The sequence below is a fragment of the Mus musculus genome, chromosome 7 (genome assembly GCF_000001635.26).
Source record: "Mus musculus strain C57BL/6J chromosome 7, GRCm38.p6 C57BL/6J".
Lineage (NCBI taxonomy): Eukaryota > Metazoa > Chordata > Mammalia > Rodentia > Muridae > Mus > Mus musculus.
In genome coordinates this window covers 97,258,859-97,275,018 of record NC_000073.6, presented here as the reverse complement: position 1 = coordinate 97,275,018, position 16,160 = coordinate 97,258,859, and the positions used below count along the sequence as shown (strand labels likewise).

Below are 16,160 nucleotides of genomic sequence, written 5' to 3'. Positions count from 1 at the left end.
TAAAGAATGGGTGGGATTGATATTATTTGGAGATACACTTTGCTGTGGATTAGTGTTGCTTCTTTGATTGGTCTGTAAGCTTAAGGCCCAAACTAGGAGAGACAAGGTGGTTATTGCCCAGGCGCTTGCAGGACTAGAACATGGAGCTTCCCCTGATATATCTATGCTTAGGCAATAGGTCGCTGACCACTCAGCTCTTACATCTCACGAGGCTAGTCTCATTGCACGGGATAGAGTGAGTGTGCTTCAGCAGCCCGAGAGAGTTGCACGGCTAAGCACTGCAATAGAAAGGCTCTGCGGCATATATGAGCCTATTCTAGGGAGACATGTCATCTTTCATGAAGGTTCAGTGTCCTAGTTCCCTTCCCCCAGGAAAAACGACACGGGAGCAGGTCAGGGTTGCTCTGGGTAAAAGCCTGTGAGCCTAAGAGCTAATCCTGTACATGGCTCCTTTACCTACACACTGGGGATTTGACCTCTATCTCCACTCTCATTAGTTGGGTGGCCTATTTGCTCTTATTAAAAGGAAAGGGGGAGATGTTGGGAGCCGCCCCCACATTCGCCGTCACAAGATGGCGCTGACATCCTGTGTTCTAAGTGGTAAACAAATAATCTGCGCATGTGCCAAGGGTATTTTATGACTACTTGTACTCTGCCTTTCCCGTGAACGTCAGCTCGGCCATGGGCTGCAGCCAATCAGGGAGTGATGCGTCCTAGGCGAAATATAACGCTCCTAAAAAAGGGGACGGGGTTTCCGCCATTCTCTCTCGCTGGCATCTCTCTGGCTCTGCGCGCCCTGCGCTCGCTCGCTGCCTAAAGATGTAAACAATAGAGCGCGCTCTGCGCCCCGGCGCGCCGGAGCTCTGGCTCCTAAAGATGTAAGAAGGGGGCTTTCGTTTTTGGGGTTTGGGGTTTTTGCACTCCTGCTCCTGAAGATGTAAGCAATAAAGTTTTGCCGCAGAAGATTCTGGTCTGTTGTGTTCTTCCTGGCCGGGCGTGAGAACGCTATTAAGACTCCATTGTGTAAATGTATCACATTTTCTGTATCCATTCTTCTGTTGAGAGATATCTGGGTTCTTTACAGCTTCTGGCTATTATAAATAATGGTCACTTGATCTTTGACAAAGGAGCTAAAACCATGGAAAAAAGACAGCATTTTCAACAAATGGTGCTGGCTCAACTGGTGATTAGCATGTAGAAGAATGCAAATTGATCCATTCTTATCTCCTGTACAAAGCTCAAGTCTAAGTGGATCAAGGACCTCCACATAAAACCAGAGATACTGAAACTTATAGAGAAGAAAGTGTGGAAGAGCCTTGAACACATGGGCATAGGGGAAAAATTCCTGAACAGAACACCAATGGCTTGTACTGTAAAATCAAGAATTAACAAATGGCAAAGTTTGGAGCTGAGACAAAAGGATGGTCCATCTAGAGACTGCCATATCCAGGGATCCATCCCATAATTAGCCTCCAAGCGATGACACCATTGCATACACTAGCAAGCCTTTGTTGCAAGGACGGTGATATAGCTGTCCCTTGTGAGACTAGGCCGGGGCCTAGCAAACACAGAAGTGGATGCTCACAGTCAACTATTGGATGGATCACAGGACCCCCAATGGAGGAGCTAGAGAAAGTACCCAAGGAGCTAAAGGGATCTGCAACCCTATCGGAGGAACAACATTATGAACTAACCAGTACCCCAGAGCTCTTGACTCTAGCTGCATATGTATCAAAAGATGACCTAGTCGGCCATCACTGGAAAGAGAGGCCCATTGGTCAGGCAAACGTTATATGCCCCAGTACAGGGGAATGCCAGGGCCAAAAAATGGGAATGGGTGGGTAGGGGAGTGGGGGTGGGGACTTTTGGGATAGCATTGGAAATGTAATTGAAGAAAATACGTAATAAAAAAAAAAAGAAAAAAAATGAAACTGAGTAAGATGGGAGAGCAGGCCAGTAAACAGTGTTTCTCCAGGGCTTCTGCCTCAGTTCATGCCTCCAGGTTCCTGCCTTGAGTTGCTACCCTGACTTTCTTCAAGATGGAATGTAAGGTATGAGAAGAAATTAACCCTTTCCTTCCCCCCAAAAAAAGAATTAACAAATGGGACCTCATAAAACTGCAAAGCTTCTGTAAGGCAAAGGACACTGTCAATAAGAAAAGAAGGCAACCAACAGATTAGGGCTAATATCCAATATATACAAAGAACTCAAGAAGTTAGACTCCCGGAAAACCAAATAACCCTATTAAAAATGGGGTACAGAGCTAAACAAAGAACTTTCAACTGAGGAATACTGAATGGTTGAGAAGCACCTAAAAAAATGTTCAATATCTTTAGTCATCAGGGAAATGCAAATCAAAACAACTCTGAGATTCCACCTCACACCAGTCAGAATGGCTAAGATAAAAAAACTCAGGTGACAGCAGATGCTGGTGAGGATGTGGAGGAAGAGGAACACTCCTCTATTGCTGGTAGGATTGCAGGCTGGTACAACCATTCTGGAAATCAGTTTGGCGGTTCCTCAGAAAATTGGACATAGTACTACCTGAGGACCCAGCTATACAACTCCTGGGCATATACCCAGAAGATGCTCCAACATGGAATAAGGACACATGCTCCACTATGTTCTAGCTGAACTCTTAAAGCAGCAAGAAATTGACTGTTATGCTGTAGTTCTGAAACTTACCCTCATGCTTTTTAACCCCAAATCAAACAAATATTTTATAACATGATTGCTGATAATGAGACAATAATTTCTCTGGAATTCAATGATGATTTTGTAGTAACACAGATCAAAACAAAAATTATGAAGGTTATATAAAGGTTTATATAAAAGATGTCTTGTTATCTTTGTGTTTCTTTGCCTAAAAAAGTAAGCATTTTTACTCCCTTGACATTAAAACTGAAATTCAGGGACTAGAGAGTCAAAGGCCCTGAGTAGTCACTTTCCCGCATGGTGGCCATGGCAGTCTCCTACCTTGCATTTTCTGTCCTTCTGCTTATGCACTGGTGCAAGTAGAGATACTCCTGAGGTGCACTGGTGGACAAGGTAGGCTGCATGTGGCTTGACACAGGGGGCTCAAACGTGAATAAAGTAGGCTGGCTAGAGTGTGAAGGGGCTGAGGACTTCCGTTCTCGGAGCAGGTGCTGACTGGAGCTGAACTCAGCTGGAGAAGAGCGGGGACCATGACTGGCTGAAGAAAGGTTCCTCAGGGAGTCTGTGAAAAGAAGAAAGGGCTTTGTGAGTGAAATAAAGTAGGGAAAGTGTCCTTGTCTTAAAGACAGTTGTCAGAGAGAGAAAAAAAGTATTTGGATAAGAGACAGTAATATGGCTGCCACATTCTTTCCCTCAGACACTCATTACCTCTGTCTTCCCAGGGAGGCAGGTTGGGCATTGTGGCCATCTTGGCTGAATGGGAGATGAGTTACACCTCTGAAAAGCTTAGGAGAAGTCTGAAGGCCAGGTTATCATAACCTAGACCTGATCTGCTCTACCCAGGGGGTTTGCCTATCCAATCCCAGAGTGACCCTTAGAGTGACAAGACTAGACTCTGGATGGGTGAGCACCATGCTTCCTTCCTGTAGGTGGCTCCTGTTGGGAGCAGATGAAGATTGGAGTGAATGTATACTGTTGACATGCCCATGGCCTTGTCAAGAACCTCAGTGACTCTGACTCATGAGCCTTCCTTGAGTGAGGCTCAGAGGCATGGCAAGACCTTCCTCTGGTCTAGGTAACAGTGTTTAAGAATACGTGAGCACTGTGTATATACAAAAACTAGAAACCTCAACTTCCCCTTCCTGAATGTCTGCAAACTAAGTCTTTTTCCCTACAGAGCCCTCCTACTCAGACTAGGTAAGGTCTTCTCCTGTGTTATACATAACAAACAGAGCTGGGTTTCTGGTTTGCAGGTGTTCAACAGAAAGCACAGTCCAAGATTCTAGCTTTTCTATATGTCTGTATGTTGTTTCTTGGTGGCCTGGAATTCATATGTAGACAAGTTAGTCTAACTCAGAGATCTGCCTGCCTCTGCCTCCTGAACTTTAATCCTGGGATTACAGTTGTACACCATCATGCTTGGCTGGCTGTCCTTTCTTTGTTCTCTTGTCACCACAGTCAAGGTTTCCAGGACTAAGAAGCCATTTAGGGTATGGCAGGTTCCTGCAGTTATTACCTCCCTCAAAGCTTCTGGCTCCACTAAATGAGACACTGCTTACTAAAGACTCACTGATTAAGGTCCAAAACTATGCCTTTGTGCAATAATGATAAAAACACAAACAAAAGCAGAGCTGTCCCTTCAGACTAGACCCTTGGTCATCCTGGTACTCTTCCATATCTTCTAGGGCAGCTTTGTTCTCTTTCCACTGGCCTTTCTTTTTTTCTTCTTATCTCAAACTCTCCTCTGTTGTATTAGAAAGGAAGTGAGGTATTTAAGGACAGATAAAGGTTTAGAGTACTACACCCCAGCCCAAAGCATTATTCATTTGGCTGGCTCTCTAAGCTTAGTCCACATTTCCTTAGTCTGACCTACTTCCTGCTTTCTCTCCACACATAAGCAAAGCAGATGGAAGCATCATCAGCCCCTGAGCATAGCTGCCTATTTGGGGGTTGGGAGTAATTCTTTGATTCTTTCTCCTTATGCTGTTCCTACAAACTGGATTCCTTCTCTACTTCTAGCAAGCTCATATGAAGATTTCAAGATCCTATGCAGATATTACATTCCCACAAATACCTTTCTGAATGCTTTTTTTTCTTTCTTGGAGCTGACAGGTTTCAGCTTATGCTTTGTTTATACCTATGGTCATTCTGCTTCCTTGCACTTGGTTTCTGAGAACCGTGTCAGTGAGATTATTACTACACAGTCCTAGCATGTACCTAATATAGTCCCACATAGGGGGTTCTTAGTCCATGATTACATAAATAAAACATTTGACATTTTAAAATTCCAACCATGAAACTTATATTCTCAAGAAATAAAGGTATAAAGATATAAGTTCAGATAATATGCTAGGTAGGGAGGAATATTTTGGGAGATGATGGCTTTCTAGAGTCATTCAAATCCTATCAGAAGAGATAAGGTTCTTTAGCTACTGTTTTCTGACCTATTTCAGGCTGTACTATCCACATGGCCCGAGGCAGGATTACCAGCTTATTCATGATGTACAGTACTAATTACACTCTAGTCACTCCTAGCACTGGAAAGGACAGAAGAGAGAAAGTCAATGAGTCTCTAGGGAGAAACTGTTCCATGATAGCTGTATTGATCTTCAAAATGAATTCCTATAACAGGTCTCATAGTGACCTGGATGTTTGTTAACAGAATCAATGCACTTATTATTCCATTAGATTTGCAAAATGAACTCTCCAGTGGTGGATGAAAGAGGGTTTATACTAAGGACGGAGTAGTCATGGCACCAGGGGAGGAACATAAGCTCTGTCTGAGAAGACACAGGGGAGGTGTAAAAAGAAACCCTTTGATGAGGTTCTATACTCTCAGTTGACTTTCTGGCTCCTTCTTGCTTTGCCTATCTCTTAATTCCTCAGACTCTAGTTTTAGACTTTCCTATAACTTCCCTCTGGCCATAAAGCCTTTCTCTGGAGGCATATTGCCTATTATTAAGCTTAAGCTTTAAATGCCACTCAAATGATGATAACTCTAAAACTTCAATCTCTAGCTCAGTCCTTCCAGAGCTTTCTACTGTACATCACCCCTTACCTGCTGGCCTCTTCCTTTATATCCCATCAGCTAGTTAAGCTCAGAATCTAAGCCAGCTCCTTTGTCCAACACTTTCTGTCTCAGGGAAGCGCATCAATACCTTTCCCATCAGTTGTCAAAGGCAGAAACCTAGTCACTCTCTGATTTCCCTGGCTTCTCAACATTCATGCCAGTCTGCCATTGTACACTTAACAATGGCTTCCTGTTCTCCTTCAGATGTCTTACAGAGCTCTGTCTCTTTTGAAAACTATCTTCTTGTTCACTTTTTCCACAGTATTTCTTACCAATTCTCTTTGCACTTCAGAGGGTTTTCAGAATTATACCAGTCTCTTGTATTATTATTATAAGATAATAAAGCACTATTTCTTCAGTTACAGTTACTGATTTCTTATTGCCTTCAAAATAAAGGTTCCTGGTTTGACAATGAGCCTTTTCTTTTTTTTTTCTTTTTCTTTTTTTGGTTTGGTTTTTCGAGACAGGGTTTCTCTGTATAGCCTTGACTGTCCTGGAACTCACTTTGTAGACCAGGCTGGCCTTGAACTCAGAAATCCGCCTGCCTCTGCCTCCCGAGTGCTGGGATTAAAGGTGTGCGACACCACCCGCCCGGCTTGAGCCTTTTCTTTTTAATCTTAACCTTTTATCATAACCTTTGTCTTATCATTCAGTGCTCCCCTCACACCTGCAATAAATTATCAGTCTGGTGTACAGATAAAAGGTATGATTATCTTTATTTCTGCAGCCCACCCTTGCCTTAAGCACAGACCCAAAGTCAGTTGAGTGACCCAGTGTATTTACTTTTAAAGTGATTTTGCCTCTCAGAATCTCAGTGTCCTTGTTCATAACTCAACACAGGGAATTGGAAGAGACATATAATCTTTATTGCTTTTATTTGCTATTTATTTAACTATGTTTGTATTGGTGACTAGATATGTATACCACAGTGTACATAAGGAGAGTAGAGGTGCCTACATATAGTGGATCTCTACATAGTGAGATTTTAAAAAAAAACCATCAACAAAATATCTCTTGTCTGAATTTATGTAACTACTTCCTGGTGCTTGGCTTCTGGGAGTTGTTTCTCTTTCTACCACATGGATCTGGGGTATGTGTGAAATATGGCTGTTAAACCTAGCATCAAGTGATTTTTACCTGCTGAATCTTCTCACAAGCCTGAGAGAGACAATCTTGACAAGCAATCTTACATGTTGCTAGTAAATGACATATGATCCAATTGTCTCTGTATCTCCAATACACATACCTATCGCAGCATACTCAATACACATTTGTTTAATGAGCATACTGAGTAAATAAAAAAGATCTTTACTCACTCTACATCAGACAGAGAACTAATATTCAAAATATACAAAGAATTCAAGAAGTTAAACATGAATAAACCAAATAACTCCATTAAAAATGGGGTACTAAACAGAGTTTTCTCAACAGAGGAATCTCTAATAGCTGAGAAACACTTAAAGAAATGTTCAACATCTTTAGTCATTAGGGAAATACAAATTAAAATGACTCTGAGATTCCATCTTACACCCATCAGAATGGCTAAGATAAAAGACTCAGGGGAAAGCACATGCTGGCAAGGATGTGGAGCAAAGCGAATACTCTTCCATTGCTGGTGGGCGTGCAAACTTGTACAACCACTCTAGAAATCAATTCTCCAGTTTCTCAGAAAACTGGGAATAGTTCTACCTCAAGATTCAGCTATACCACTCCTGGGCATATACTGAAAAGATGCTCCAACATACTACAAGGACACTTACTCAACTATGTTGATAGCAGCTTTATTTGTAATATCCAGAAACTGGAAACAATCCAGATGTCCCTCAAGTGAAGAATGGATAAAGATAATGTGGTTCATTGACACAATGAAATACTACTCAGCTATTAAAAACAAGAACATGAAATTTGTAGTCAAATGAATGGGACTAGAAAAAGTCATCCTGAGTGAGGTAACCCAGACCTAAAAGAACATGCATGGTAAGTTCTCACTTGTAAGCGGATATTAGCCATAAGGTAGAGGATACCTATGCTACAATCCATAGGCCCAAGAAGCTAAATAACAAGGAGGGCGAAGGAAAGATACTTGAATTTTACTCAGAAGGGAAGATAAAATAGACATTGAAAGTGAATGGATGGAGGCAACTATGTGGGAGAGGTGATGGGAAGGGGAATGGGGTTTGGGGATCACATACATGCAGGGAGATCAGGGGAAAAAGAATAGAAATCGGCAGCAGGCAGGATGGGGGCATCTCTAGGATGTGCCAGAGTCCAGGGATGGGGGAGGCTCCAGGGAGTCTATGGCAGTGACTCTAGCTGAGACTCCCAGCAGTGGGAGATATAGAGCCTGAAGTGGCCACCTCCTCTAGCCAGCCAGGACTTCTAGTACAGGGATAAAGACAGCAACCCATCCACAAAACCTTCAACCTAAAATGAGTCCTGCCTACAAGATATGCAGGGATCAAGATGAAGCACAGCCGCAGGGAATAGCCAACTAATGACTGCCCCAAATTGGAACATATCCCATGGGCAAGAACCAATCCCTGACAAATATTAACAATACTATTATGCTTGCAGACAGGTGTAAAACAGCAATTAATGAAGAAAAAGAGGCTATGACTTGGAAAGACAGCAAAGAGGATGATATGGGAGGATTTGGAGGAAGGAAAGAGAAGGGAGAAATGCTAGAACTATGTTAAAAAAACCTCAAATATAAAAGGCAGTTAATTACAAAGTGTTCATGTGTGTGAACACATAGCAACAACAAGCCCCGCAAAAGTCTCCAAAACAATCACATGGCTCCCAAGCTTGTCTATGTACAGGATGGGGTGATAATAATAATAAATCAAATCCAGCTTCCTGGAATAAGGCTTTCTCATTCTAGACACAGAAGGCACAGTGTCCCTGCAGCCCTGGGCCTCAGAAGAGGGAGCTCTGGAGGTGCCACCTTCACTCTCCTGTCAGCTGCAGGCAGGACACCAGCCAGCTTGGGTTTTGTACTTTCCTGCTTTGTTCACTATAGCTGGCTTGCCTTTGGTAAGTGGAGTATGTTTTACATGTATGTGTAGGCATAATGTTGTTGTACACTGTGTAAAGTTTACCCTTGTGTTATTAAAATGCTGATTTTCTGCCCCCCCATCTTGTTTTAAGCTGGATATGGTATTGTAATGCTTTATACCAAGAATCTCCTGTTTCAAATTTGTGTAAATAGTTCTTACCATTTATTCTTTGCCTTTTCAATAAATGCTGATCACCCAATGGTTAGGCAGAAGAGAGACTAGGGTAGAAGCTTCCACCAGCCAGCAGGAGGAGAGGTAGGGGCAGTTTCAGGTCTGAGATGAGGATGAAGAGATGAGCAATGAGGAAAGGGTCTGAGAAGACACCATGAGAAAAAACATCTGAAGCCCAAAGAACCAGGTAAATAATAATATGCAGTATTTGAGATCATGGCTGGGAGCTATCGAGATTAATTTAGGGGTCAATATAAACATTTAAGTACACAGATATTGAGGTGCAGCTGGAAATAAACCTTGGTTTCTCTGTGTAGTTATTGGGGACTAGCAACAGTAAAGAAATATAGCCACCATATTAATTCACTGCTTGCATTTATATAAAAATAATTCATTTTATATGTTATGTTCTAGATAGGGACGATTTCTTGGCTTAGCAGTGCTATGACTTAAGACAAGCAATACTCCATGTCCCAGACTATAATTAAAAATTTCAAAATTATATCTAAATATTTCATAGAATAAAATCTCCATGGTATGATACACACACACACACACACACATACACACACACAGAAAAGTTCCTTTTCTAACTCTGCCTCTAGCTTGCTATTTAACTGAACAAGTATGTTACTTGCCTTTGGTGGAGCTTACCCACCTTAACTGTGAACCATTACTAGTGCCACATACCCTACTGTTAATTATAGTAGTCTTCTGAGAGCATAGAACTGAAACACATACACCAAAACCCTGACACATAAATATTTCGTTTCTTTTCTCCTTTCTTTTCCTTTTTCCATTTTTCTTTCTCTTTTCTCTCCTTTTTCTTCCTTCCTTCCTTCCTTCCTTTTCTTTCTTTCTTTCTTTCCCCCAAGAGACAGGGTTTCTCTGTGTAGCCCTGGCTGTCCTGGAACTCACTCTGTAGATCAGACTGGCCGCATAAATGTTTCTAATAGCACTATTCATGAAAGCCATAAAGTAGAAATCACCCAAAGTGGAGCTGGAGAGATGGCTAAGTGGTTAAGGGTACTAGCTGCTCTTGAAGAAGATACTAGCACCAACATAGTAATTCATAACCACCCTTAACGCTAGTTCCAGGAGATATAGCTATCATCTGGCCTGCAAAGGTACCTGATACACATACATTGCATATATATACATGTAATCACTCATATAAACACACAAGAATAAGTAAAATTTAAAAAGAAACAGCCCAAATTGCCCACTAATAATGAGTGGCTAAATAAAGTGCAATAGTCCACAAGCTGGACTATTAGACATACAAATGAACTAAATACCTATGCACACTATTCTGATGAACCTTCAAAACAATGTACTATGTAAAGGAATCCAGTTATAAAAGATGAAGACCATACAGTATAATATATATGAAATGTTTGGAATAGACAAATCCACAGACAGAGAAAGCAAATCCAATGAATGTTCTGGACTGAGCATGGTGGTGGGTGACTGCTAATGACTGTGAGGTTGCTTTTGGAACAGTGAAACAGGTACCTATGCGACTATATGAATATACAAAACAACACATTCATCTATATACTTAAATGAATTTGATGGTATGTGAACTATATCTTGTTAAAGCTTTAAACATACAGTTTGATAATTTCTCAACAAATATACTCATCCCATACAAAAAGATAAATTTATATGACCCAGAAGTCCCACATGAAGGTATATGTTCTAAAGAAATGTAAAATTATGTCTATAAAATGAACATGCACAGAAATGTTGAGGGCCAGTGAGGTAGCTCAGTATATAAAGGTGTCTGCTGCCAATCCTGACAACCTGAGTTTCATTCCAAGGATCAAACTTGATCTTCTGAGCAATCAAACTAGCTCAAAATATCAGACACTAGGTTGTCATAATAACTGCATAGCTTGTACTCCAAATGATTTATAAAAGACCATACACATCTGGATATGGTAACATGCCCTGAAGTCCCAGGAGTTCAAGGTCATGCTTGGCTACGCCGAAAAGCTTGAGGTCAGTCTGGGATATATAGTGATATTATGTCTCAAACATCAGAACAAAACAATAGAAAACAAACCAAGACCACACATACACACACACACACACACACACACAAATCCCTAGAAAATTATTTAGTGTGGGCAAGATATTAAGACCAGTATAATAACATATACCTGCCAGGCATAGTAGCTCGTGTCTATAATCCCAGATCTTGGGAGATTGAGGTAGGAGAATAACTGTGAGTTCAAAGCTAGTCTGACCTATGTAGTGGGTTCTAGGTTGCCCAAGGATACATAATAAGACCCTATCTCAAAGGGGGGGGGCAGTCATAGTGGCATACCCCTTTAACCCAGGCTTAACTAAGGACGTAGAAGGAGAAAGATCACTCATTGTATTTAATGCCAGCATGATCTACATAGCAAGTTCCAGACCAGCTAGGATTGCATAGTGAGAACTTGACTCAAAAAAAAACCTTACAAAGCTCATTTGACCTTTATTTTTTCCTTATTTCTTTCGTAAGTGAAAACTGAACACTTGGTAAACACTTAGTTCTCACTAAAGTGGTATCTCTTTCACCCCATAATCACTATGACGAGACCCAAGTGGGTTGGAAAATCCTTTCCAGACAGTGGCATTCATGTCTGAACAGGAGTCAGTCTACCCAGACCCAAGTCTGGTTCTGCCATCATCTGACTGAAATCATGTTCAGTTTAGTGCTTTAGTTCCTTCCTTCAGTTGGAAGGATAAGACCTGGCCTATATCCCTATCTTATGTGGCTGTTTTCAGAGTTGACATATTATGTATGTATGTATGTATGTATGTATGTATGTATGTATGTACGTATGTATATACATATACATATATATGTATATATATATGTGTGTGTATGTGTGTGTGTGTGTGTAAAAATAAAATGTTGATAAGATTTGTTTTTATTGCCTGGAATTTTTTAAGAGAAGTAAGTATGGTACAAATAAAGGAAAAACATTAGACAATGTATGGCTAGGATGTTTTTGGTTTCATATGAGATGGACATGGTGTTGCAATGATGTGTCTTGGGTCATTAGGAACACAGTAACACAGCAAGAAAAGGGAGGTTTCCAGACTCCTGGCCTGACTTCTATCTCTGAGTCTAGACTAAAGATAATGGCTGCAAGTGTCTGAGTTAATTTGTTTTCTTTTAAGCAGGGTTTTATTTTTTTCCCTTTCTTTCTGGCTTCTTTTTAGGGCCTTACAAATCACCCCCCCTTCCTTTCTACAACCACCCCTGGGAAGCCTGCCCGGCATGGAAGTACTCCTCCCATCTCCTTGCAAAACTGCAGTGTAGGAAAGCTCAGAGGGTTTCAGTAGAAGAGCTCTGCTCAGGCCAATCCAGCCATCAACAAGCTGGCAATAACAGGGCCAGGAAAGGAGAGCTGGCAGGGGTTTCTGGAAAAGATGATTGGCCAAATTATGACTAGTTCCCTTATCTGAATGCCCTTTTTATCTTCATCCCTCCTCTCCAAATTACCCTCACCCCCAAAAGTCTCAGTGGGTCTAAAAATCCAGACACAGAAACTGGAGCCTAGGCGGACCCAAAGCCTGCCTCTTCTAACTCTGAGCTCTGTGGCTTAGACATGGAAGGATTAGAAATCACTCTATAGAAAGCATTTAGCACACTACTCAGGCCTTCTTTCTGTGAGGCCTTGAGATGGCCAAGAAGGATGAGTTGGATGTATGGACAAGCAAGACAGTAAATGTCATTGTTCTAGTCAACTACCTTATATGTTGCATGGGGGACTAATAAGAACATAAAGGACACCAGTGACCATAAGTTACAGCTATCATTTATTAGGAACTTACAAAAGATTTCTAGTTATCCAGTGAGGAAGAGTTCTTACTGCTTTTGCAGAGGACAGGAATTGGATTTCTAGTACCACATTAGGCAGCTTACAATCACAAATAACTCTAGTTCCAGGGTAATTTGACATCTTTGGCCTCTATAAATACCTGTAGTCATATACCTATTCACTTACGTCCAAAGAGCTCAAAGTTAGAAGAGGCAGGCTTTGGGTCCACCCTAGGCTCCAGTTTTGGTGTCCCTGTGTCTGGATTCTGAGACCCACTGAGACTTCTGGGGGTAAAAATTATTAAGAGAGAAGGGATAAAAATAAAAAGGGCATTGAGATAAGGGAATTAGCCATTATTTGACCACTCCATGCACAATCTATACACTTACACCTACACACACACACACACACACACACACACACACACACACACACAGAGGTATATATTATTATATGTACATATACTATTAAAAATAAAAATAAATCTTAGCAAGCAAAGGATTCAGAAAAGTTATAATAAAAAATTTAGAGTCATATATTGCAAGACATGTGATCATATGGTGAACCCTGAGATTGGGTTGTTTACTGGAAAAAGATGTTTGTAATTGTAGTGTGGTTCAGCCTTAGCACACACTTTTAATCCTGCTGGCTGGAATAGAGACATGCCCTTAGTACACACATTTAATCCCAATCAATGAAAGTGAAGTTAGTTTGTAGAAGGAAGCACCTATGTTTGAAAGTGATGTCTGAGTGGCAGACAAAGTGGTGAATCAGAGAAAGATTTGACAGAATAAGATATGCCCAACTCTCATGAGAACAGAAGAGAGAACAGGCTGAGAGAGAAAAAGAGAGGGCAGTTTTATTGGGACAGTTGTACAGAGACAGTAGCAGAGGGGGGGAGGGAGAGGGAGAGAGGGAGGGGGAGAGGGGGAGAGGGAGGGGGAGAGGGAGAGAGGGAGGGGGAGAGGGGGAGAGGGAGGGGAGGGGGAGAGGGAGGGAGAGGGAGAGGGAGAAAATGAGAAAAGGCCAGAAGATTAGAACATATAGTCAAAGTTTGTATGCGCCAAGCATTGCAATTCAGGAGAAGCTCAGAGAATCAGTCAGCTTGGAGAGGAGTTTTGGGCCAGAACAGATGAGTTGACCAGTCAGCCAGAGATCAGAAAGAGTTAGAAAGGGTGAACTTATTCAGCAGTAAGTTTCAGAGGCTAAATGCATTCTAGGCCTAGATTAGAATGTATATAGGCTAGAAGATTTCAGAACTAGGTCTAGGTTAGCAGAAGGCAATAAGCTTCTGAGACAACAATTATATCAGGTATATAAAAGTTACTTTTATGTATAACCATTATCTCATATATTTGGGTCATATTCCTCAGTATTGTTAAGAGACTTCTTAATGGATTAACCCTAGTATTATTACATAATGTCATTTTCTCTCTCCAGTAATATTTTTTGTTTTGAAGTATAACATATGTGGTGTAATTTTGCTCACATATATTTTCACTCTCCTGTTTTCAACTGCTTTATAATATTAAAGTAAGTTGCTTGAAGACAGAGTGTAGTTAGATAATATATTTAAATCCTCTTTTTAACTTATACTTTTATATAATTTATATGTAATGTGATTATTGCTATATTAATAATTACTCTATTGTTTGAAAAAAGTTATCTTTACAGTCATACAGATAGAAATGCCATAGACAACATCTGAAAAAAAGCTCTATTTTCAAATCTCATCCTTTCTTTCAGAGGTGAATGAGTTTCATGAGACCACAGTAGATAAATAGTATTAGCTTTGGGGGAAGCAGAGTCAAGGAATAGAATGAGAGTCTAGTCCTAGGCCTGCTATTTCATCTACCTGAGTTTTATCTTTCTATTTATAAAAGGAAAGGTTGGATTAGAATAAGGGTTCACATTGATTACAGAAAATTGATCCCAGTGAAGACCCAATAAACCATATACCCATGGAGATGTAGGATATCATCCTCTGATTTGGCTTAGCAATCAAGGGATAGGACTCACTGAAATCTCAAGTGTAAAGCAGCCTCTGAGAGTTAAATGAAGGAACAAATGCTTCCAACCCTTTTCTTTGTATCACTAAAATTATAAACTGAAACTCATCTATGTTCTGACTGACTGTTCATAACAACTACTCACAGCTAACTTTCAAGCAACAGTGTGTAACAGAAAGAACACTGAAATAGACTCTCTAGAAACATGGATTCAGGTTCTAAAGTCACTTTAGCACTTTAGCAAAGCTTTTGATGTTATTGTGTGCTTCATTTCCCATGATATCATGCCAAATGCCAGGGAGAATTTTGAGTTTGCAGAGTTCTTTGAAGGATTCAGTGAGAGGAAATATAGGCAAACAACATTTTTGTTTTTGCATCAAATTCAGGGCCTCATAGATGCCAGGTGAGTGTACTACCACCCAGCCACACACCCAGTCAATAATCAGCAATTATTTAATTCTCATTAAACGGTTTGGCTTTTATTCCAAGAAGTGAGATAGTAGAAGTGAACTTATAAAGGTCTAATGAGAGAAAATGGTTGATGAATTTCAAAAACAGAATGGTATAGGATCATAAGTGGTGAGAACTCCTATTATAAAGTTAACTAGAAAACCAGATAGATGTAGAAAAAGATGCAAGATCAGTAACAAATGTGCAGGGCAAGACTGGTTTGATTGTTTCAGTCATTTGAAGTCATAATCACAAGCTTTGAATACTTACAAAGGCATAGTTCTCTAGTCTTTCAATAAATATCATAATCAGGAGAGGTAATTCCTAACAACAGGGACAAACAAACATACAGGCTGCACTGAATAGACAACCTTGGCAAGTGGCAAGCAGAAGAGCCTGTGGAGCCTGCTTCCTCATTCACTACTCCCAGCCCTCCCTAAGTCTTGCATCTACAATTCAAGGAATGGTGGCCCTGAGAAGGGAGACTACTTGTCCAAAACTATATATTGAGGTCAGAAATGAACCGTGGCATTAGAATTCAAATCTCTTGGTCCCAAAGACCATGCTATCACTAAGAATAAGGAAGTATTCTCTACAGTATGTGTTATCCATAAGAAGTCGTAAGATCTGATCACCAGATTACTGGCTGCCTGGAGGTTTTTTTTTCCCCCTAAGTTTATGACATTCCTCATATTTTCACAGAAAGTAAACATATGCTAGATCAAACTTAAAACTATTATAAATAATTCTCCAAGTTTAAAATTATGTTTTCTAGTGTTTATAATCACCACAAAGCAGAGGAAGCTGAAAGAGGTAGCAGAGACAGACAGCAACATGAGATCCCAGGAGACCTTTCTGTGACCACAATTCTCCAACTGCCTCTATGAAAGAATCTGAGAAAGAATATCTGAGTGCTTAGGACAGCCAA

General features: G+C 40.7%; 1 protein-coding gene across 2 annotated transcripts in view; it reads right to left on the bottom strand.

Moving 5' to 3' along the window:
- Gab2 (growth factor receptor bound protein 2-associated protein 2) overlaps positions 1 to 16,160 on the bottom strand; it is a 227,201-nt gene that overhangs the window by 33,933 nt on the left and 177,108 nt on the right. For both annotated transcript variants that reach the window (NM_010248.2, NM_001162477.1), the window contains exon 3: positions 2,977 to 3,217. In NM_010248.2, coding sequence (NP_034378.2) covers positions 2,977 to 3,217 — 241 coding nt within the window. The remainder of the gene's footprint in view (positions 1 to 2,976; positions 3,218 to 16,160) is intronic.